The sequence below is a fragment of the Scardinius erythrophthalmus genome (genome assembly GCF_964197995.2).
Source record: "Scardinius erythrophthalmus genome assembly, chromosome: 8".
NCBI classification, from domain to species: domain Eukaryota; kingdom Metazoa; phylum Chordata; class Actinopteri; order Cypriniformes; family Leuciscidae; genus Scardinius; species Scardinius erythrophthalmus.
In genome coordinates, this window is record NC_138228.1 from 47859525 (window position 1) to 47884853 (window position 25329).

Below are 25329 nucleotides of genomic sequence, written 5' to 3' on the forward strand. Positions count from 1 at the left end.
GAGAGAGTTACTTTCGCCTCTTTTGAGGGGAAGATATATTTGAGAGTCGTCCGCGTAAAAATGATAGGAGAAGCCATGTTTTCTAATTAGTTTTCCTAGGGGAAGGAGATATAAAGAAAAGAGAAGTGGTCCAAGAATAGAGCCCTGTGGAACACAACAAGGAAAGGGGCAGTCGATGAACCAAAATCTCCAAACTTTACTGAAAAGCATCTCCCAGCTAAATAGGACTTAAACCACTGCAAAGCAGTGTCTCTAATACCAACACAGTGCTCTAGACGAGAGATTAAGACTGCGTGGTCAACCATATCAAATGCCGCAGTGAGGTCTAAAAGCACTAATATGGCAGATTTTTCCTGAATCATTTATTAACAAGAGGTCATTAAAAACTCGTAGGAGTGCTGTTTCAGTGCTGTGAAAAGCTTTAAAACCAGATTGAAAAATTTCAAAAATTCCATGCACATTTAAAAAAGACTGCAATTGTAGAAGTACAGTCTTCTCTAAACATTTTTGAGAAGAAGGGAAGCTTTGAGATAGGTCTATAATTAGATAAAACCGAGGAATCCAAATTTCTTTTTTTAATCAGGGGTTCCACAACAGCTTCTTTGAGGTATGTTGGAACATCACCTGATACCAAACTACTGTTTATAATTTTTTGAACAGTCGGGCCAATGGTCTCCCAGGCTTCCTTAAAGAGGCGAGGGGGCACAATGTCTGTGGGGCAATATGAAGGTTTTAATTTCACGACAATTTCAGCAAGGTTTGCAAGTGACACAGGCTCAAACTGGTTGAGGACAGCCGAGTAAGTGCTAACTAAAGGGTCTAAGGCAGGGGATGCAATATGGGCTCTAATAGTGGCAACCTTGTCTAAAAAAAAGTTTAAAAAAATTTCACAGACTTCAAATGAAGCTTCCAAGCTGGAGGACTGCGGAGGGTTCAATAGAGAATCAATCGTTTTAAAAAAGACCCGGGGTTTATTACAGTTTTCGGAAATAATATCAGAAAAATATTTTATTTTTTCGGCTTTGACAGTTTTCTGATATTTTTTCAAGCTTTCCTTAAGGACTTCATATGATACATGAAGCTTGTCCTTTTCCCACCTGCGCTCAGCTCTCCTGTATACTCGTCTGGCCTCACGGGTGACATCATTGAGCCAAGGCTCAGATTTAGATCTGAGGCACCTGACTTTTTGAGGAGCAACAGAGTTTAGAATGTCGGCACAGTTGGAAAGCAAAGACGAAAGAAGTTGCTCTGTGTCAGGGTTAGCTAGAAAACTACTACCAGACTCGATTTTATTTATAAAAGCAGAATTAAATTGAGCAGCAGTGGAGGGCTTAAGCACACGACATAGGCGCATAGGAGCAGACGGTTTGAGACTATCAGAGGGCAGAGAAAGGTCAAATAGGACAGGCATGTGATCAGAAAAAACAGCATTATGTACTTGAATATTAAAAATAGGGAACCCATAAGATAAAACAAGTTCTAACGTATGGCCATATTCCTGTGTCGGACCAGACACATGTTGTGAAAAATTAAAAGCATCAATAATATCTAACAAGTCTCTAGCAAGTGGTTTTGAAGGACAACAGACATGTATGTTAAAATCACCAGCAATTAAAATCTTGTCATAATCTGTCATGATACCATCCAGGAAATCAGAAAAGTCTTGTATAAAATGTTTGTTGTATTTAGGCGGGCGGTAAATTACAGCACAAAGTATCGGATTTGACCGACCTAATACAAACATGCTGAGTTCAAAGGAGGAAAAAGAAGGAGGTGACAAGGACCTACAAATCAAACTCCTCTTAAAAACTATCGCTATTCCTCCGCCACGTCCAGTAGATCTGGGAGAGTTGAAAAATGTTCAGTTTGGAGGTGAAAGCTCAATGAGAGCATCGGACTCACCAGCACATATCCAGGTTTCAGTCAAAAGGAGTATATCCAGAGCGTGTGTGGTGAAGAAATCCTTAAGGATAAATGTCTTGTTAATGATAGACCTAGCGTTGATCATAGCACATCTAGTCGGCGAAATCGGGTTTTCAATTATAAAGGAATAATAAAAAAAAAATAAAAAAAAAAAAGGAATTATCATGCAAACCAGTAGTTGTGTGGAGTGTTTTTTTTTTTTTTTTTTAAGTTTAGAGGATTTAAGTTCATTCATAAACATTAATTCATGAATGAAGTAAGAAAAAAAAAAAAAACTAGTACTAAAGTAAAAATTAATCAACCCATTATGCTGGGTTAATTAAACAACCCAATTTGCAGGATAAAATTAACCCAGCTTGTGTTCTGATATTTCCTCAGCCCTGGGTTGAAAACAACCCAATTTGTCTTTTTTTTAGAGTGTATGGAGCACTGTGGCGATTAAAGACCCAGTCAGGAGGGGTTAGACAGACTCGAGGCGTTTCACAGGACCCTAGGGGTCAAAGGTCATCCGCACTTATGTGTAGTCCATAGGGCTGTCACTTTACGTTCGAAAATCGATTGCACAATCGATCGGACCAACCAACGCAAGTTTCGAAAACCAAAATAAGGAATCGATTTTAACGGCCTTCTCTCGGAGCGCGTCTAGCTCGTCACGATACGCCCGCAGCGAACGCGCGTCACACAGCGACTGCAGGCTCTGACACACACACATAACAGCAGATTATACTTCTGCATAATGTGTCTCTTTTTACTACAAAACTGTGAATTCTGCCGGTATTCAGACAGTCTCATGCATACAGACACAGATTCGGGCTACGGTCTACAATCGCCTTCGTAGGCGAAATTTGTTTGACATCTCTAACCGTAAACACAGCCATGCTGAAGCCTGCAGTGATGTTTCTCGCTGATGTTATGGCAGTCCACTCTGCTTATTGTTTTTCGAGAATGTTGCGCTCCTGTTTGTCATTGTGCACGAAACTTCACGCCAATAAATCATCAGGAATATTTGCTGACTTGTGCGCGTCTCAAGCGCCCTCTTTACGTTCGTCCTAATGCCTATTGGTGTTAGTCGTCCGTGGATTTGCCCATATTTGGCGTTTAAAATGGAAACGTCTTTAGACAGGGAAAATCGATTTTACAATCGATTCAATGAACACTTATGTCTCAAAAATCTAACATGATTTTTTCACAAAAGTGACAGCCCTAGTAGCCCATCAGACAGCTTAATGTTGACCAGTGTTGAATACACCAGCCTCCAGTGAGATTAACCAGCAGCACCACACCATTTCAGGGATTAAAGCAAGAGCCTATGAGCTCGAGATTTCAAACACATTTGGGTCAACTTCAAAGTGTCCCTTCTTTCTGTACTTCATACTTATGATAAACTTTAGATAGGATTATCTAACACGCCGCATTAAGACACAATGACCTCAGCTATCGGTTCACGATGGCGTTCTGCTGCTCGGAGGATCTTCTGTGTTCGATTCTCAGACTCATTCTGTACATCCAGCAGGCTGTGAGTTATCGTGTGCGGTGCACGTGTGATCTGTGTCGGGGGAAAAGCATTACATTCATTTTTTTTTAAGTAACTAGTAAAGTTACATTACTTTTAAATTTCAAATCTAAAATAAAATCATCCCTAAATCCTAAAGGACGCAATGCTGATGGTGTGAATGATTTACACTGGACATCAACACAAGCCTCTAGTCGATACCAGGGTGGCCGTTTCAGTCTCATTTCACACTTTCCTATCAATTTCTGGCTTAAACTGGAAGAGCCGGCTAATCTCAACTTCATTTCCAGGCGTCTAATTGAAACTGCGTTTCACACAAACACAATGTTGTGACGCACAAAGCAGACGATGATGTGCGGTTCATGGAGCGGCAGCAGTCGTGTGTGTGTTTGTGTGTGTGTGTGTGTGTGTGTGTGTGTGTGTGTGTGTGTGTGTGTGTGTGTGTGTGCATAGGCTATTCTCTGTTTACCGTTCAATAAAAATTCTGAAACTAATATGATTTTATATCGCTGAGCCGGGGCTACGCAAAACCAAATTCCAAACAGGATTTAACAGAAAGCATCAAAACACACACACTACACACACATAAACACACACACTCAACTGATGTTCAAAATAACACTAAATAACAATAAAAAAAGCAAGTGATATATGACAAAAATGTGTTTTCTCTGCATAGAAACAATCGCATCCCAAGTAAAAGCGTGTGTGAAAGGAACAACACTGACCACTGGCGCTGTGTGCTTGAACAAGAACGACTCTGATTAGTTACAGTTATAGAATGATTGTAGAACTATTGCTTAACGCTCACCTTCACCAATGACAGGTCAGGTCAACTACTAAACTAATGAGAGGTAAGATATGTTTTGACACTGCCGTTTGTTATGGGAGTAATTTCTCACATTCTGAACACTCAGAAAGTCAAGATTTAAATGTTGGTAAGAGAAGGATTCTGGCACACCCATCGGAGTACTAGTGTACAAGTGTGAGTACTAGTGTTCAAGTGTGTGTACAAGTGTGAGTACTAGTGTACAAGTGAGGATACTAGTGTACAAGTGTGAGTACTGGTGTACATGTGTGAGTACTAGTGTACAAGTGTGAGTACTGGTGTACAAGTGTGAGTACTAGTGTACAAGTGAGAGTACTAGTGTTCAAGTGAGGATACTAGTGTACAAGTGAGGATACTAGTGTACAAGTAATAGTGTACAAGTGTGTGTACACGTGAGAGTACTAGTGTACAAGTGAGAGTACTAGTGTACAATTGAGGATACTAGTGTACAAGTGTGAGTACTGGTGTACAAGTGTGAGTACTAGTGTACAAGTGTGAGTACTGGTGTACAAGTGTGAGTAATAGTGTACAAGTGTGTGTACAAGTGAGAGTACTAGTGTACAAGTGAGAGTACTAGTGTACAAGTGAGGATACTAGTGTACAAGTGTGAGTACTAGTGTTCAAGTGTGTGTACAAGTAAGAGTACTAGTGTACAAGTGAGGATACTAGTGTACAAGTGTGAGTACTGGTGTACAAGTGTGAGTACTAGTGTACAAGTGTGAGTACTGGTGTACAAGTGTGAGTACTAGTGTACAAATGTGAGTACTAGTGTACAAGTGTGAGTAATAGTGTACAAGTGTGAGTACTAGGGTACAAGTGTGAGTACTAGTGTATAAGTGTGAGTACTAGTGTACAAATGTGAGGACTACTGTACAAGTGTGAGTACTAGTGTAAAAATGTGAGTAATAGTGTACAAGTGTGAGTATTTGTGTACAAGTGTGAGTACTAGTGTAAAAATGTGAGTAATAGTGTACAAGTGTGAGTATTTGTGTACAAGTGTGAGTACTAGTGTACAAATGTGAATACTACTGAACAAGTGTGTTTACTAGTGTACTACTATAGAAGTGTGAGTACTAGTGTACTAGTGTACAAGTGTGAGTACTAGTTTACAAGTGTGAGTACTGGTGTACAAGTGTGAGTACTGGTGTACAAGTGTGAGCACTAGTTTACAAGTGAGAGTACTAGTGTACAAGTGTGAGTACTGATGTATAAGTGTGAGTACTAGTGTACAAGTGTGAGTACTAGTGTACAAGTGTGAGTAAGTGTGAAAGTGTGTGTACAAGTGTGAGTACTAGTGTACAAGTGAGAGTACTACTGTACAAGTACAAGTGTGAGTACTAGGGTACAAGTGTGAGTACTAGTGTATAAGTGTGAGTACTAGTGTACAAATGTGAGAGTACTAGTGTACAAGTCTGAGTACTAGTGTACAAGTGTGAGTAAGAGTGTACAAGTGTGATTACTAGTGTACAAGTGAGAGTACTAGTGTACAAGTGTGAGTAAGAGTGTACAAGTGTGAGTACTAGTGTACAAGTGAGAGTAATAGTGTACAAGTGTGAGAAAGAGTGTACAAGTGTGAGAAAGAGTGTACAAGTGTGAGAAAGAGTGTACAAGTGTGAGTACTAGTGTACAAATGTGAGTACTACTGAACAAGTGTGTTTACTAGTGTACTACTGTAGAAGTGTGAGTACTAGTGTACTAGTGTACAAGTGTGAGTACTAGTTTACAAGTGTTAGTACTGGTGTACAAGTGTGAGTACTGGTGTACAAGTGTGAGCACTAGTTTACAAGTGAGAGTACTAGTGTACAAGTGTGAGTAGTGGTGTATAAGTGTGAGTACTAGTGTACAAGTGTGAGTACTGGTGTATAAGTGTGAGTACTAGTGTACAAGTGTGAGTAAGAGTGTACAAGTGTGATTACTAGTGTGCAAGTGAGAGTACTAGTGTACAAGTGTGAGTAAGAGTGTACAAGTGTGAGTACTAGTGTACAAGTGAGAGTAATAGTGTATAAGTGTGAGAAAGAGTGTACAAGTGTGAGAAAGAGTACAAATGTGAGTACTACTGAACAAGTGTGTTTACTAGTGTACTACTGTAGAAGTGTGAGTACTAGTGTACTAGTGTACAAGTGTGAGTACTAGTTTACAAGTGTTAGTACTGGTGTACAAATGTGAGAGTACTAGTGTACAAGTCTAAGTACTAGTGTACAAGTGTTAGTACTGGTGTACAAATGTGAGAGTACTAGTGTACAAGTCTAAGTACTAGTGTACAAGTGTGAGTAAGAGTGTACAAGTGTGAGTACTAGTGTACAAGTGAGAGTACTAGTGTACAAGTGTGAGTAAGAGTGTACAAGTGTGAGTACTAGTGTACAAGTGTGAGAAAGAGTGTACAAGTGTGAGAAAGAGTGTACAAGTGTGAGTACTAGTGTACAAGTGTGAGTAATAGTGTACAATTCTAGTTTTATTAGTATAGTACAGTGAATACAGTGATTTTTTTATAACTCATCCGTTTAAATTATATTAAGCCTTAAAGTTCTGCATAATTAAGGGCGTGGCCACTTGAGTGACAGGTGGATTGATGGCCAAGATTGCAACGGCCGGCTCCGCCCACTTTGGGCTTCATAATTGCTCTTCAGAAACACTACTGATGTCACGGACACTACATCCATATTATTATTATTTTTTCAGTTTATGGTTTTAAATTGTTACAAATCTATTTCTCTATGGAGAAAATGACTTTTTTGAAAACATTCTTCCAAAACTCTATGACGGATTGCTGTCATTTCAATTGCAAAGCTAATTTTAAAGTTTTGGATCAGCGCTAGTTGAGAAAGCTGGTTCAGACCAGACCAACAAACACCCACAGGCACGACACACACACACACACACACACACACACACACACACAGATCCAGTGCGTTCCGGCATCATGTGCTGATGCTGTATCTGTGTGTGTTCGGGTTGCTTAGCAGCGTGATCTCGTGACCAGAGCAATCAGGCGTGTGTTCACAGAGAAAGTGTTGTTTGTGTCTCCGACAGTAATGAATACAGGACTCCATCAAGAAGCAGCACTGAACAACACTCTCGTTTAGATTGCTGTTTCTCCTACCAATGCATGTGCTAATTACATTCAAATTAGACCGGTGAGGAAGAGAAGGAGACAAGGACTAATAAAGGGTTTCATTCGTGCCGCTATCACTCTCTCTCTTGCTTTGTCCGCCTCTCTCTTTTGCTCTCTCGTTTTCTTTCTGCCTCTTCAGGCCCGGCTCTGTCAGATAGCAATTTAAGAGGCAAAGTTTGCTGGGACAAGAGGAGGACCAGATGATGACAGAGAGAGAGAGAAACACAGAGATGTCATCACTACCTGAGTGAAACATCCAAGGGTTATTAAAGTAGAGCATCAACATATTAAATATGTAGGCATGCGAGTGTAAGTGTGAACATGCGAGAAGGTAAAAGACCGAAAGGATGAAAAACAGTGGGAGGAGAAAGATAGGAAAGAAATCAGAACAAAGAGTTTATGAAAAGGCTGACACTGACAGGGAAATTTGCGTTGTTTATTTGCATCATTTGATTCACTAAAGGAATTATGCAAATCAGGTAACAATGTAAACACACCAAAAAAAATGAGCTGAACGCAATTTACATGAACAATTTTCAGTTCTAGATCGTGCTTGAGATGGTGTGGATGTGTGTGTGCAGTAATAAAGCTCTCTGTTACTGGTGTGGAGAACAACAACAACAAATAAACAAATGGAAGTGTTTACTGCCTGCTTTCAAACTTGGGCAAATGTAGTTTTGTGAACGAGGCATGAATAAACAAATAAGGCATGCTTGTGCTACAAAGTATGATGATCAAAGCTGCCAATTTTGCAAAAACTCTCAATATGGAAAAAGCTATTTGCAAAAAAGCAGCATTTTCACCCACAAGTTCAAGAGAGTAAAACAAAATGGAAATTTGAATAAAATTGAAGATGCTATTCGATCATAATTATTCTTTATAATCTGTAAATAATTATTCTATAATCATCTATTCTTCTGTAACACTATACAATAAGATCTCATTTGTTAACAAGTTTGTTAAATTTGTTAAGTTAATGTAAACTATGAGCAATCTAATTTAACAGCATTTATTCATCTTTGTTATAAAAATACAATCATTCGTTGTTTGTTAGTTAGTTCACACTACATAAGCTAATATTAACAAATACAACTTTAAATTATATTAAAAAATGTAACTTTGTATATATTAATAAACACTTCAATCCACTGTTTTTTATTATTATTGATGTTGTTTACATCTTGATTTTTCCGCACTAGAAAATAATAAGTATTGTTTGAAGTTGTAAATTAAACAAGGAAGAACACTGTTTTTAGTTTGTCTACTTCAAAATATCATGTTTAGTTCAATGTTACTTGCTTTTTCTTTATAATTATTTGTGAAATTTACTAGCAATTTCTGAGTAAAATTGCTTCAAAGTAAATCCTACACCATTTCTTTCCCAGTGCATCTAAAATATGCATAAAAACTATGTGGAGGAAACTCAGCTAATGACTTAAAGATGACCTATCATGTACACAGTCTTGATGTTGTTTCAGGCTCTGCTAGAACAGGTTTTCCTGCTTGAATGTTGATTATTTTCCTCATATTCTCCATTGTTGCGACTCCTCTCTTCCCAGTCTGTCAGTAACGCTCTGTTTACTTCCTGTCTCTATGAAGCCCCTCCTTCTGAAAAGCACACAGTGCTCTGATTGGTCGGCTGGAGCAGTGTGTTGTAATTGGTCGAGCGCTTCGAGTGTGTGTGGGGAAATGTCCCGCCCCTTACCATAACCGCCAGTTTAACACACTACTAACTAACTCAACCAGGCCCCGCCCCTTTATTCTGTGCATTAATTATTTAAATGAGGAATATTGTGACGTGTTCATTCCCGGAAGAAACTCAAGACTACAATGGAGGCGTTTCAGGAGTTCAGAAACACTGACACTGATATAGAGAAGAACTGCAGCTTTTTCATGATCAACATTACACACTAAACACAATGAAGAAGTGAAACAGTAGAACCGTTGCTCTTCGGTGGAAACACATCAGTGCATTAAGCCTCATGTTGCAGACTAAGACAGAGACGTTTACTGCAACATCCCATAAACATTTCTGCTGTGACATCAGCATCAGTGTATCAATGCTAGACAGTCACCACAGCAACATCGCCATGGTTACACTATTCACTGCAAAATCACCATGGCTACATCTCTAAGCATCCCAGTTTCCCCGGCGCTCCTCCTCTCGCTCTGTCAGTCTATTGACCGCTGTGGGTTTTTCTCTCTTTCTCTGTGTCTCTTTCTGTATTATTCTCAAAGGTTTTACCCAGAATGCTGTGCCAGCAAAGAGAGATGGACAGAGATGATTCCTTTCTATGTTGCAAGACAGAGGTGCCTATTTAACACACACACACACGCACACACTCGCACACACACGCACACACACACACACACACACACTCACTCACTCACACTCACTCACACTCACACACACACGCACACACACACAGACACACACTCACACACACACACACACACACACACTTGCCATATCCTGAGCTGCTGACATGTTGAAGGACTTAAAGTGAGGCCATTGTACTGACAGAGATATCAGCTGTTTGAGAGAGAGAGAGAGAGAGAGAGAGAGAGAGAGAGAGAGAGAGAGAGAGAGAGAGAGAGAGAGAGAGAGAGAGAGAGAGAGAGAGAGAGAAACCTCCACATTCTGATGGAGTCTGAAAAAACAGGGATTTCTATGGAGACACAGGCTCTGGCTACTACTGTACAGAACTACCTCAACAACCACTGTATCTGCTCTCTTACTGTATCTGCGCTCTTACAGTATCTGCTCTCTTACTGTATCTGCTCTCTTACTGTATCTGCTCTCTTACAGTATCTGCTCTCTTACTGTATCTGCGCTCTTACAGTATCTGCTCTCTTACTGTATCTGCTCTCTTACTGTATCTGCTCTCTTACTGTATCTGCTCTCTTACTGTATCTGCTCTCTTACAGTATCTGCTCTCTTACTGTATCTGCACTCTTACTGTATCTGCGCTCTTACAGTATCTGCTCTCTTACTGTATCTGCTCTCTTACTGTATCTGCGCTCTTACTGTATCTGTATCTGCTCTCTTACGGTATCTGCTCTCTTACTGTATCTGCTCTCTTACAGTATCTGCACTCTTACTGTATCTGCGCTCTAACTGTATCTGCTCTCTTACTGTATCTGCTCTCTTACTGTATCTGCTCTCTTACTGTATCTGCGCTCTTACTGTATCTGCGCTCTTACTGTATCTGCTCTTACTGTATCTGCTCTCTTACTGTATCTGCACTCTTACTGTATCTGCGCATCTTACAGTATCTGTGCTCTTACTGTATCTGCTCTCTTACTGTAACTGCACTCTTACTGTATCTGCGCTCTTACAGTATCTGTGCTCTTACTGTATCTGCTCTCTTACTGTATCTGCGCTCTTACTGTATCTGCTCTCTTACTGTATCTGCTCTCTTACTGTATCTGCTCTTACTGTATCTGCTCTCTTACTGTATCTGCACTCTTACTGTATCTGCGCTCTTACAGTATCTGTGCTCTTACTGTATCTGCTCTCTTACTGTATCTGCTTTCTTACTGTATCTGCTCTCTTACTGTATCTGCTCTCTTACAGTATCTGCTCTCTTACTGTATCTGCACTCTTACTGTATCTGCGCTCTTACAGTATCTGTGCTCTTACTGTATCTGCTCTTACTGTATCTGCTCTTACTGTAACTGCACTCTTACTGTATCTGCGCTCTTACAGTATCTGTGCTCTTACTGTATCTGCTCTCTTACTGTATCTGCGCTCTTACTGTATCTGCTCTCTTACTGTATCTGCTCTCTTACTGTAACTGCGCTCTTACAGTATCTGTGCTCTTACTGTATCTGCTCTCTTACTGTATCTGCGCTCTTACTGTATCTGCTCTCTTACTGTATCTGCTCTCTTACTGTATCTGCTTTCTTACTGTATCTGCTCTTACTGTATCTGCGCCCTTACTGTATTTGCTCTCTTACTGTATCTGATCTCTTACAGTATCTGCGCTCTTACTGTATTTGCTCTCTTACAGTATCTGCTCTATTACTGTATCTGCGGTCTTACTGTATCTGTATCTGCACTCTTACTGTATCTGTATCTGCGCTCTTACTGTATCTGCGCTCTTACTCTATCTGTATCTGCGCTCTTACTGTATCTGCGCTCTTACTGTATCTGCTCTCTTACTGTATCTGCTCTCTTACTGTATCTGCTCTATTACTGTATCTGCTCTATTACTGTATCTGTATCTGCGCTCTTACTGTATCTGTATCTGCACTCTTACTGTATCTGCGCTCTTACTCTATCTGTATCTGCGCTCTTACAGTATCTGCGCTCTTACTGTATTTGCTCTCTTACAGTATCTGCTCTATTACTGTATCTGCGCTCTACTGTATCTGTATCTGCGCTTTTACTGTATCTGTATCTGCGCTCTTACTGTATCTGCACTCTTACTCTATCTGTATCTGCGATCTTACTGTATCTGCGTTCTTACTGTATTTGCTCTCTTACTGTATCTGCTCTCTTACAGTATCTGCTCTCTTACTGTATCTGCTCTCTACTGTATCTGCTCTCTTACTGTATTTGCTCTCTTTTATAATTGCAGTGCAGTCGATGATGTAGAAAATTATGCGATTGCCATCTGTTATCAGCTCTTAGTATTGGTCAGAGGTCTGCCGTTTTTAATATTTCTAGTTTATCACTGCATCATATATCAACAAAAAACTTAAGGTTCAGATTAATTATGATTAAAAACAGATTTTGAGTCTATCCATCAGTGGGGGAGGAAAGTCAGAGGAGGAATATATATATATATATATATATATATATATATACAATGTATATATAAAATTGTATACAATTTTTAAGAATTTTTTTTTAATTTACATTTTTAATTTTTCTTAATTTTCACATTTGCACATATAGAGTATATAATTTCTGCAATGAATAAACATCTCCACAAAATCTCAGTGGATTAAACGAGTAGTTTAAGTGGACTGACAGAAGCTAATTGATGAATTACATTGTGGCTAATTGAGATGGAGATGAAGTTTTTTTCTGACCTCGTTCAACGGCTCCTGGTCAGACCGATTCCTCCTGCAGTTCATTTTCTCTTTCTGAACCTTGACAGAGTTTTTGACGGACATCTTTTTCCACTCCTCTTTTTTCTATCATTCTCATTCATTTTGGGGCACGTCTGCATTACTTTGTAATTTTTCATTGGGAATTTGGAGAGAAGTGTGACATTTTAACTGGTCTTGTCCTCAGCATGCTCTTCCGGAGAAAGGCTCTTTGAATACTAAACAGATCTTCCTCTCTTCAGTGATAGAAGCCCTAAATGTCTCACTTAGAAAGACATTCTGAGCTCTGACTAAAATACATTGGATTTATTTCCCTATTCAGTAACTTTTTTTACACAAATGACTGGATATGGTAGCTCAGCCTTCGCACAACAGTACAGTTTCACTATGCAATAACTATTAAATAATGGAATAATTCAATGTGTACTTTTAAGTTTAATTTCTGTGCCACTAATGTCACTAAAAAGCATGTTTTCAAAAGTTTTAACAGACCAATCGCGTTAAAATAAACTGTAACAATTTACTTAAAGACTTTTTATAAAATGCATCATAGAATATTTGGTAACAGTTTATTTTACAGTGTCCTTGTTACATATGTTACATGTACTTACCGTAGTAATAACAGTAAATTATGCAACTAAACACTAATCCTACCCTAACCCTATAGTAAGTACATGTAGTTGCTTAATATTACTCAGTACTTAAAAATATAATTACACTGTAACAATGACACCTTTAAATAAAGTGCAGGGCTCGACATTAAGGCTTGTCCGCTTGTCCGGGACAAGTGGATTTTTTTGTAGGACAAGTGGAAGAGAAAATTAGTTGTCCCACTGGACAAGTTAAATTTCAAACAAAATAAAATGCCATGTTACTTAACGTTATGTGCCACTCATTACGTCTATAATTTTACAGATTTAATTTTACCGATTTGAGACGTCGCATAACTGCCAGATTCAAACTGTGCTTTCGCTGAGCCAGAGTCGGACGCGTTCAGCGCTGTCATATAGGCTATCACAACTAAGCAGTGTTTTTAACCTCATAATGTTTATTTTAGGTTTCAGATATTTAAATACACATAAGCACGAGTAAAACAATACATTTGGAGTTTGTAAAATACACACTGATGTCTGTGGAATATGAAGGTAAAACAGTAGCAAAACTCGAGAGCATGTAAATGTGAATTTGAGAACTTGTACAATAAATATTCGTACTTGTACATGAACATTTACACTCACAGCCCCAATGTGAAAACCTGTAAAATAAAAATCTGAAGTTGAATTTTGAAATTTGCACTCGCAGATAATAGTCACAAACCTGTATTCTGAATCTGAAGCTGCAGACAAGTAGACACAAATGTGTAAAATGCCATTCACAGAAATACAACGACAGGCACAAACTTGTAATATATATTTTGTGTTTAATCTTACGTTCACATTCGCGGTACTACCTCAAATAGGCACTTGCAACTTCTCAAATCTGTCACTGCAATTTCAAATTTCGCGCCTTGACTTTTGCTACTCTTTTCGCGATATATCAGGTGCAAAACTAACTTGTGCACTTGAAACTCAGAAGCGGTGAGAGAGAAAGGGGGGCGGGAGGAGGGGGGGTCAAAGGAGACGTGTTATTGGTTGGCACCTAGCCAATGAAATGGGAGTTCGATGATGTCACGAAACCCGCGTGCACTGAAACACTAACATGGCTTAATGCATTAGACTGATATTAAAATAAATAAACGATATTATCAAACTCAGTAGACACAATACTAATGCATACTACAGAAAAGCAGATGAGCACAGAATATGACGTAAAACATATGACGTATGCCATATATATTTGCCATATCTGGTATATATATATACCATAGACTGTAGGCTAAAAGACACACACACGTACGTACGTATATATATAATTTATTTATGTTTTGTTTGTTTTTGTGTGTCCAACAGTTAGGCTAGGGTGAATATTTAAAACATTTACAATACATTTTTCCAAAGCGACTTACATTGCATTTCAAGGTATACATTTTACATTCTTATCAGATAATTTAGGTGCATTTTCATATTGCAATGGAATTGGCATATATATAAGCAAATGTGTGTTCAGTGCAAATAAACTCACTGCCTGTGTTTTATTAATAAAGGACCAAATTATGTGTTTTTTTATTGTTTTTAATTTTTATTTTATAACTGTTGGTCCATTAAGCCTCATTAAGTGTTTTCTTGGGTTCGAGGAAAACGTACAATTAAACGCGTTGTGTTCATATTCTGTGCTCATTTTTTTCTGTATGCTTTATGGTGTTTCCTGAGTTTGGTCTTTTAATACCACTGTCTCAATTAAACGCGTTGCGTTCATATTCTATAAAACTATTCCAGTAAAACTAATGATATTTCATAAAAATATTTTCCAAGCGTTTTAAAAAATAGCTGATACATAAGCATAAATGTTTTCATTGTGGCTGGCGTTGTTCATTGGTGAGGCATCGACCAATAAAATGACTTCATTCCGACCCCAGCCCCGCCCCCGACTCTGCTCTCTCAAGTCTGCATTTACAAGTGCACGAGTGAGTTTTGCTACAGGCATATCGCAAAAAGAGTAGCAAAAGTCAAAGCGCTAGGATTTGAAGTTGTACTGCCAGATATGAGAGGTTGTGAGTGCCGTCTTGTGGTTGTACAACGAAACTGAACTAAAGCACAAAGATAAATTTGTAGTACACAATTGTGCCTGTCATTTTGTTTATGTAAATGACACTTTACACATTTGTAACTATTAATCTGCAACTTCGAATTCAAAACACAGGTGTTCTGAGTATTGTCTGTGTGTGCAAATCGATAGATGCAGCTTTTCACATCAGAGCTGCAAGTATAAATTTCAACTTACAAAATACAAATATTAATTTTACAAGTTCTCACATTCAAATTAGCAAGCTTTCGAGTTTTGCTACTGTTTTACCTTCATAGTGGAAGCAGCAATAACAATCTATTCAAATATAATTTGCCGACGTGTGTTATTCATATCAGACAAACATAGTGGAAGTAACTATAAAGTTTACTCTATTCTTCTCAGTTCACCGGCCACTTTCTTGCATTTATTTCGGGAGAAACTGATGAATTCACGTGCTGTAAATCCGACTGACAGGACAACATTGTGGCGCCCATCTCATGATCAAGATTATTTATAAAGGTTTTTAAACAACCAAACACACTCACTCACACGTATTTGAGAATCGGAATATCAGATAGGCTGATTGATGACATGGTAAGCAAGTTTGTGAATATTTTGAATAAAGGAAAAGCGAAATAAAAGCGACACATCTGTGGCTGCGGTGTCGCGTGACGCGTCGCCATGGAAACATTAAAGGGAACGTTCGCCTTGAAAAAACTCACTCTGGGGGGTGGGGGGGTCAGTTAGAATATTTTAAACTTACGCGTGAAAGGGTTAAAGAAATGATCAAAAATAAATATATGTGTGTGCTGTAAAGTGGTTAGAAAAAAAAAATCGGAATCGGCAGGTCAAACTCAATGAAAAACCGGAATCGGCCTAGAAAATTGAAATCGGTGCATCTCTATGTCTACAAAATTATTTTAGATATAGTATACAGTAAGTCTAGCTAGCTTCAGCTTGTCTAGCTAGCTTGCAAATTCTGAGGATACCTACAAGAGTCACCACTTCCTCTGATGATACACTGTCTGCACACCAGCGTGCAAAGTATTACTTTGTATTATGGAGTCTGGAGATCTGGAGTCTGGAGATCCTTATTTCTTGTTGAAGGGGAACTCTGTTCTTGGGACACGTTCCTTTCTACTGTTTCAACTGAATTTTATTAATATTGATAGTGTTTGGATGCTTTCAATAGTTTGTTCGAATTCTGCATTAGCAAAACACAAAAAACAAATAAATGATAAAATTATATATCTTTACCCGGACAAGTGACTTTTGTGCATGGACAAGTAAAACATAAATTTACTTGTCCGAAGGACAAGTGCCTCAAAAAGTTAATGTCAAGCCCTGAAGTGTAACCAAATATTTTGAATTATGCCTTGTAAAGTAACTTATAATGGTTGCATATAGTTGCCATTACTCCAGAAATTCATCAATGCTTCTGATCAAAATCTGACTCTAAATGTGGAGCATTTTGTTTCAAAGCGAATCCTGTTTGCAATAGAAAAACAACCAGGCAAACGGCATCCATCTCGGCTAGGTCAATATTAATTACCAAAGTTGTTGAGCATACATCAGCTGTTGTAAACAAATGCAAATGCATTTTCATATCAAATAAGGTCGGCATGATCACTCAACGCGCGCATGGATTCTGACACTTGTTTACTAACAAGTTGTAAGGCTATTGTAATCAGGATGATCCACGCACAGCCTTTTTGCTCGCAGCTGCTGATATTAACACAGAATTCACAGATTCTGACCTTCATTCATCAGCATCACTCACTGCAGTCCAATGTGCGAATATCATCGGTACAAAAACCTGGTCCTTCCTCGTAACCCCACATTAAATATCTTCTGAGATTGCTTAACAGACACAGGCTCACATGCAGTGCAATGCTGTAAGGTCTTCCTAACTGACATTCCTGTTTCAAAGAAGTAAACAGTGAAATAATCGTCCACTTTCTCATTTAAGAAAGGGCGCAAACTGACGGTGATGCCTATCGGACTATAATTGACCGATTTATTATTTTCTCGCCACGGATTTGGTAGCGAGCGGTTCATTGGATTTTAAAGGGACAGTCCACCCAAAAATGACAGCTTGACCTATGTGACCTTTACATTTGCATGGAACAAAAAAGAAGATATTTAGCAAAATGTCCAAGGTGTACTTTTCATTAGTGAGGAACTTAAAACAGCAGTTTAAACACTATATGCCAAGTCTTCTAAAGCCCTTTGATAGATTTGTGTGAGAATAACTTTTTCCCAATGGAAACACCATTCTAATTAATAACAGAAGTTATGAAGCTAAGATGTCCGTTTTCATAGTCATACAACGACATGACGACAAGTAAATAATCCACATTCTGAGTGAACAATCCCTTTAGGTATTGTACAAAACCATACAAGTAAGCAATAAGGTACTCAAGGCTAGTGCTGTATCGTGATGAATAAGCCAAGGCTGAAAGGCTGAACCCCTGCAAACCCCTTCAGCCAAGACTTGTTCACGATACAGCACTAGCCTCGAGTACCTTATTGCTTTTATAAAACGGTTACCACACAATACAAATATTAAAGCCGGAAAATATGTCCAACTTTCATGAAGTAAAATCACTATAAGCCTTCCTTCCCATGGAAAAAAATAGTCCCTGACCATGAATAGCAACAGAAGTTACATTTCTCCATTAGATGGCGGCAAAGACCGTCTTTATGAGCGAATCAGTCAGTAGAGAAGACTTTTATATTGAAAGAACTGAAATTTGTGAATGAAATGACTAGCGTGTGGGAGCACGGGAAAACCCCTGAACTGTTAAAAGGATAAGAGGACAAGATATCGAAGCAGACATTAAAAAATATTTTTGGGACTGGCCTGAGGGAAAATGCTACATCTACATGCCGGTGCACTCGCTTCACTTACTCGATCTGTCACAATACTCTATAAGCTTCAAAGAACAATATCAATGAGAACAAAAATATGTTTACTTTGCTAAGAGTGGTTGCTAGGGGTGTTGTGTAGTGATACATAGAACCGTAGCGTGAAGCGGTCATAGCTGTGCATATTATCCTACATATTATCACTTCTATTGACCAACCAGAATCAAGGACTGGAACTAACCGTTTTATAAAAGAATATAATGATTACAGATAATACATTTTTGTGGAGGTTTGGGAAGTCGACAAAAAAATGACCTTTTGGTTTGGTTATACATGACATCTTCAGCGACTCACCCGTAATGGTAACAGATGCGTGTAGAAGTCATTAGAAACAAGCATGCAAAAAGCTTGTGAAGATGGCCTTTTGGTTTGGTTATGCATGACCTCGTCGACTCACCTGTGATGGTAACCGATGCGTGTGCTTCGTCTCCCAGCAGTGGATTGGTCAGTCTGCAGTTGTAAGTGCTGTCAGGCTCCAGAATGACGGTCAGGACGCTCTTCACACTGAACAAACCCTCCTCGTTCGCTACTTGCGAGACGGTAACGTTGTCCGTGAGGTTTTGTCCCGTGCCGTCCTGCCAGAGCACCTCCGCCTCGGGATACCCCCCGTACGCCACACAGGTGAGGGCCACCGCGTCTCCGGGCTTCAGGTGGGACTCGCTGCCCCAGGTGACCAGGGGTTTGGAGAACGGCGCTGGAGAGAGAGAGAGAGCGAGAGAGGACGAGTTAGTGTGTATAAGGGTACGTTTACACGATAACGATATGCTTAAAACTGAGATGTTTGTCCTTTGTGTTTTCCGTGTACAGATGACACCATTGTCAAAACGATCCTCATTCACACGGATCCACATAAACGAATAAAAACGCTGTATTCTGCTGCCAGGCCAGTAGATGGCGATGAAACACTATAGATTGAACACGTAATTTGCATGAGCATGACGTCATCGTCTTCAGAGATTCACATTTTTGTTGTTTACACGGAGAACAAAAACTTGCACTTTAAAACCCGTTTTCAAAACTTTGCGTTTTCAGGCACCAAAAATGCCGTTGTCGTGTAAATAAACGGCCAAAAGGCATTACAAGTTTTACGCTTTCAGTTGAAAACCGTGCCATGTAAACAGACCCTAAAACCTGGACCAGTGTTCCGGAGCAGGGTTATTATCATTAAAGGAGTAGTTCATTTCATTATTAAAATCTCCTGATAATTTACTCTCCCCCACGTCATCCAAGATGTTCATGTCTTTCTCTCTTCAGTCGAAAAGAAATTAAGGAAAAGGATTCCAGGGTTTTTCTCCATATAGTGTCTTCAATGGGGTCCAACGGGTCGAAGGTCCAGATGTGAGTTTCAGTGCAGCTTCAAAGTCTCGACACGATCCAGCCGAGGAATAAGAGTCTCATCTAGACAAACCAGCGGACATTTAATAACAAAATAATAACATTTATATACTTTTTAACCACAAATGCTGGTCTTGCACTTCCACGACTTCACGTATTACGTAATCATGTTGGAAAGGTCAGGCAAAAGGTAGGCGTAAAAATTAGGGTAGGTAATTTTCTACTCAAAATCATCCAACATCGTTGTTTTACATTTTATTATTATTTTTTTTGTAAATGGCGTTTGTCTTTGCACGTTCACTTTGTAAACACTGGGTCTGTTCTTCCGCCTACGTCACGCTTGACCTTTCAACCTGATTACGTAATGTGTGTCGCATCACAGCTAGCGCACGATGAGCATTTGCGGTTAAAAGTATATAAATGTTATTATTTTGTTATTAAATGTCCACTGGTTTGTCTAGATAAGACTCTTATTCCTCGGCTGGATCGTGTCGAGACTTTGAAGCTGCACTGAAACTCACATCTGGACCTTCGACCCGTTGGACCCCATTGAAGACACTATATGGAGAAACACCCTGGAGTGTTTTCCTCAAAAACCTTCATTTCTTTTCCACTGAAGAAAGAAAGACATGAACATCTTGGATGACGTGGGGGAGAGTAAATTATCAGGATATTTTAATTCTAAAGAGAACTAATCCATTAACTAAAACTTTTAAAAACATTTTTACATTGGTCTGATCAAAAGTGTCTGAATGAAAATGCGAGTTCACTCTCTGACGGCTGCTTATGGAACAGCAGAAATGCACTGGTTACCCCTGAAACCATATCTGTATTAGGCATTACACGGAGATGGATGAAATTAAAATACTATCTAACTTTTCTGAAGACAAAAATACATTTCTAAAAACTCCTGGGCTTTGCAGGAATCACGCGATTGCCTTATTTCAGTGTCAGAACGGTGAGTTTGCAGTGTGATGACGTACAGTAAAGCAGTGAGAGAACGCTGACGATCTTAGCATTTAGCCGAGCGATCTACCGCTGCTTTATACCTTGGGACCGGCTTGACATGATTTCCATTAAATTGTTAATTACATTCTAGGAGCTTAGCATAAAACACACATGGCTCAACATCAGACAGAAACACACGCTCATCTGCGAGAGCCTGTCTCCCTCAACAGGGAAGTGAAACCACAGCACTTCTGGGAAATCGGCCGCTCGTAAAGTGTTTTTGTTGGGGGTTAGTACTCGTTGGCAGATGAAGAAATGATTGCACTACCGTCCCTTGAGCAGCTTCATGGAGGGAGCCTTACTCCCAGAGCCAATCATAATTCGACAAACAAAAAAGTTGTGCGTTGGGACGATGGGAGAGAGAGCTATCAGACAGTTGTGGGGTCACCGATGGCAGTGATGCCGGAACCGCTTTCTGCTGACCGTTCGACTGAAGATTATACATACTTTGCTGTTTCTCTTCAAACTACTGCAAGTGGAAATTCAAAAAAAAGTTTATTTTATTAAAGGATGTTTGTTGGTGGTGACCTGTTGTCACGGCCGTATACTTTGTATTGTCGTCTTTGCCGTGTCTGGGTGTGTTTTGCTCCTCCTACAGGTGCGCTGCGGAGCTGAGGTAATCAGGTGGATTGGGTGCACCGGTGCACAGGTGTGCCTGTCAATAAAAGCTTCCTGTTTGGCGTCCTCATTGAGCGCTCCATTCTGTAACATCGGCGTTGCGGCGTATTGCGAGAACTTGAGAGACAGTCTTTGTTATGAAGAATGAGTAAATAAAAAGAGTATTGTAACCGCCGTAAACGTTTCCTCCTCCTTCATTGTTGCTCCCTAATAAGGGCGTAACACCTGTCAAGGGACTGTGGTTAAATCCGGTACAATGCATTCAATGGAAACAATTATGTTAAAAATTGTACATGGTTGTCCCTTTTCAAATAAAAAATAAATAAATATTGAATATCTAAAAAATATATACAATAATGTATAATATAATATACATTACTAGGCCTGTCACAATTATTAATTAATCGTCGGATCGTGGACATTCGTTCTAATCGCAATTATTTGAGACGATCGCAGTAATTGTGCAGTTTCAATTTCAATCACAATCCCACATTCAAATAATATATTCACAGATAGTAAAGTAAGTTTGCATTACAATATTAAAATATTACAAAATTTGTTTTCAATTATTTTCAAAGACATAATGCTCTATATTTTTCTCATGCATTGACACAGCAGTCACTAGTGAACATATTATAACATATAAAGTGATGCACTATTCAAAAACTCACAAGACATTCAGTATTTCTCTAACTGGCTGCGTTCCAGTCCACTTTTAGACACGCACTTGCGAACTTCCCCAAGCACTTCCCCTCGGGGAATCCCTGCCGCCATTTTGAAGTGTGTTCCACTTCGTGAAGTTTATATGGACAGACCCTCGTTCTCTCGATTTTGACCGAGGGAGTGAGTCTACTTCATATGTACACTTCAGGCATCTATATGTCCCACAATGCAGTACGACTGTGACGTCACCACAGATCTCGTCTAATCACCGCCACAACTCTATGATATATTAATTATATATATTATTATTTTTATTTATAACAACCCAAAAAGGGAAAACTTTTTTTTTTTTGTAATAATAAATCAACTCTTTAGCTGATTCCAAGTGATCAAGGGTTTAGGACGTTCCAGTTCAGCGGATTGCAGTTTCCGCCAGTAGTGGGCGCTCGTGCACCGTAAGCAATGACGTACATCCGAGTGAACGAGACGGAGGGAAGTTAGTGAGTGAAGGGCATGACGATTTTGGACTGGGACGCAGCCCTGGTCTGAACAAAGTTTCTGATCCAGCATGCATTGACAAGTCAGTCAAGTCATCCTCATTTATATAGCGCTTTTAACAATGTAGATTGTTTCAAAGCAGCTTTACAGAGATGCATTGCATTATAAATACATTATCCATTTGTTTTGTAGGATTATTGTTGGCAAAGTTCCCTACATGTTAAAGGGGTGTTCACTCACACTGTTATCATTTACTTACTCTCTTTCTTGTATGGAGCATAAAAGAAGATTCTGAGAAAGTGTTTTCATCCGTACAATGGAAACGTCACGTCTGTTTTTGGTTTGTTAGCACTTTCATGTTTTCATGTCTTTTATTTTGTTTCATGTTCCTGTCATGTGATTCCCTTTTCCTCATGTGATCCTGCTCCTCTTCTATGTGTCAGGTCCTGATTGGATAATGTCTTCAAGTGTTATGTTATCATTGGTTCTTTGTCTTATGTGTCATGTTTTGATTGGTTCCTTGTTTCACTGTGTTTGTTGTTAGGTCATAGTCTGTTAGTACAGTGCTTAAAATGTGCTGCAACTTTTATTCCAAAGTGACTTACATAATTTAACATCAAATAAGCAAAAAGTAGACACTTACAGGTTTTTATAGACATATTTCTCATGTCTGTTCTGTAAGTATTTGCTGTGTTTTGGTTCATTTTTGTGACGCGCTCCAGAAAGAAGTTCACGGAGACAGAGACGGCAGCGCATCATGTTGGTTTTCTTTATTTTACGAAAGCTAATGTTTTGTTGTTATTTTGAGTGTACACGAAAATAGACCCTTTACAGTTCGAATGATGTCTTCTGACCATAGTGTAGACTGCAGACTGATATCTGTATGACCGTAAATGACGGAGTATTTATGAGTTGTTTCTGCTGCTATAAGGAAAGAAAATCCATCAGCCTATTCATCATCAAAGTAAAACTGCAGTCATCCAAACACAGAAAAAACTCAACTGAAATGTTTTTCCAAACAGATTTTGCGCATGTGAAGGATGCTGTTTTATGTGGATATTGGGGCAGGAGTGAAATACAAAGCCTTGTTTACATAATCAATAATAGTTTAGCATCCAAATATATGCAAACATTTGGATGTGTGCCGAATGAGAGAGGAGCATAACGGCTATTTCAGTTTTGCTTTAAATAAATAAATTTAGGCTGTAAAATAAATGTTGTTTGTGATGAATGCCACTATTATTTATGATTATTTTATAGGCTACTTATATTTGTCCTTCCTGATTTGTATTGTTCTGAATACCATTAAATTAAAAGGATTTGTTGTCGAGTTAGGGGAAATAAATAATATTTGTAAACATTTAGTTTATTTAACGCTTTTTACATTATTTTGAACGTAATAATAAAATGTGACTGATACACCGATGCTATTTATCTGCGTTTTTTATCTCTCAACAACTTACGTTTGATCCAGTGCAACTTTTCTGGAAAATGTAGTATTATTGAAAAAGTGCATATTTATAGATTTTGGCACAATTTGAGTTCATTACTCCCACCCACATTAACTTTGGGTTTAATCACTGTTATAATTAAAAAGGGGGACTTTGGAACATTTTCTGCTCTATAAGGCCCCAAAAAGGCTGAAAACCCCTGTGTTAATGATCATTTGTGATCAACTAAGCCTTTAAGGGCCCTATTTTAATGATCTAAGCTCATGGTCTAAAGCGCAGGGCACAAGTTCACTCAGGGCATGTCCGAATCCACTGTTGCTAGTTTAACAATGGGGAAAATGGTCGGCGCTCCCGGCGCATGGTCTAAAAGGGTGTCCCTATTGTCTTAATGAGTAATGGGTGTGTTTTGGGATTTACGTGCGTTAAACCAATCAGAGTCTCATCTCCCATTCCCTTTAAATGTCAGTTGCGCTCGCGCCATGGTGGATTCGCCATTTACATGACGGAATTTGATAGTGGAAAGACCGAAGCGTCTCCAGAGCGCAAACGGATCTGCTCGTGCGCGAGGTAAAAGTGCGCAAGCAGAACATCTACGGGACAAGCTGGATTCACCATATCTTTATGTACACAATAATAATCTTCTACATTGTAATCCTTTTATTTTACACATTTGTCATGTTTGTGTGCTGCTGCGCATCCCTGTGTGTTTAATAAGCAGAGTGTACGCGCGTTGTGGAGCCGCCTATAGGCACACATTACTAACGCGCTCTTTAAATTGACTTTAGACCAGGTTTGGCCAATGGCTCAGTCTATTTCAGTTCCTCAAAATAGCAACGGTCCAACAATGCACCTGAACACACACCTGGTTCTCAGACCAGCAGCTCAGGGGCCACAGATGGGCGCAAATGCATTTGCTATTTAAACAACGTGGCGCAGGACGTGAAAATGAAAACTGCGTCGGGCTGAAACTAGCAAAACACACTTGCGCAATGCAGCTTGGCGCTGCATTGCACCGGGTGTAAGATAGGGCCCTAGGTGTCATATAAACCCATAATAATTACAGATGACAACTTTTTGTGGTACTAATTGAAAATCTCCTGAAGAAGAATCGGTTGCAGCCTTATGCAAGCTCAAAATAATACTGCTAATAAACAGTAAAGGTTATAATGTTCAGCACTGAAAATGACAGGATTGCTTTTGTTTAATCTTCATTAGACGTACAGAATCAGACAGGAGTGGTGCGTCTCAGAGCATTAATATTCCTTAATTCAATGCATGGAGAGAGAACGGCGAGAGAGACTGAGAGGAAGAGAGAGGAGAATGGGAAAATGCCATCTATAGATCATAAATAATGATGTACCCCGGTAAGTCTGAGTGCACTCAGCCATAAAAATAATAACACATATAGGCGGCTACAGTTGAGCACGTTCTCCAGGGATTGCAGGACGCGGACCATCAATCACACGAAATCCTAACAATCGATATGACTGTATATTGATCAGGGTCATTGTGAGAATCGCATATACAGTAAATGATTGTGGTCTTTATTGGGCCTTTGCAAAAGCACTAAGCATTTTATAGCCAATAATCAAGATGTGCATAGATATCAATCACACAACACGCCTGCAATATCCATAAGTGATGTACTGTGCATAATAACACACATTACGATAAAGTACATATACAGTACATAATAATGCAGTGATATCTTGCATCCGTTCACTGAGGC

General features: G+C 39.2%; 1 protein-coding gene across 1 annotated transcript in view; it reads right to left on the reverse strand.

Moving 5' to 3' along the window:
• cd276 (CD276 molecule) overlaps window positions 1-25329 on the reverse strand; it is a 133205-nt gene that overhangs the window by 69359 nt on the left and 38517 nt on the right. Inside the window, exon 4 of the mRNA XM_081372147.1 lies at window positions 18425-18721. Coding sequence (XP_081228273.1) covers window positions 18425-18721 — 297 coding nt within the window. The remainder of the gene's footprint in view (window positions 1-18424; window positions 18722-25329) is intronic.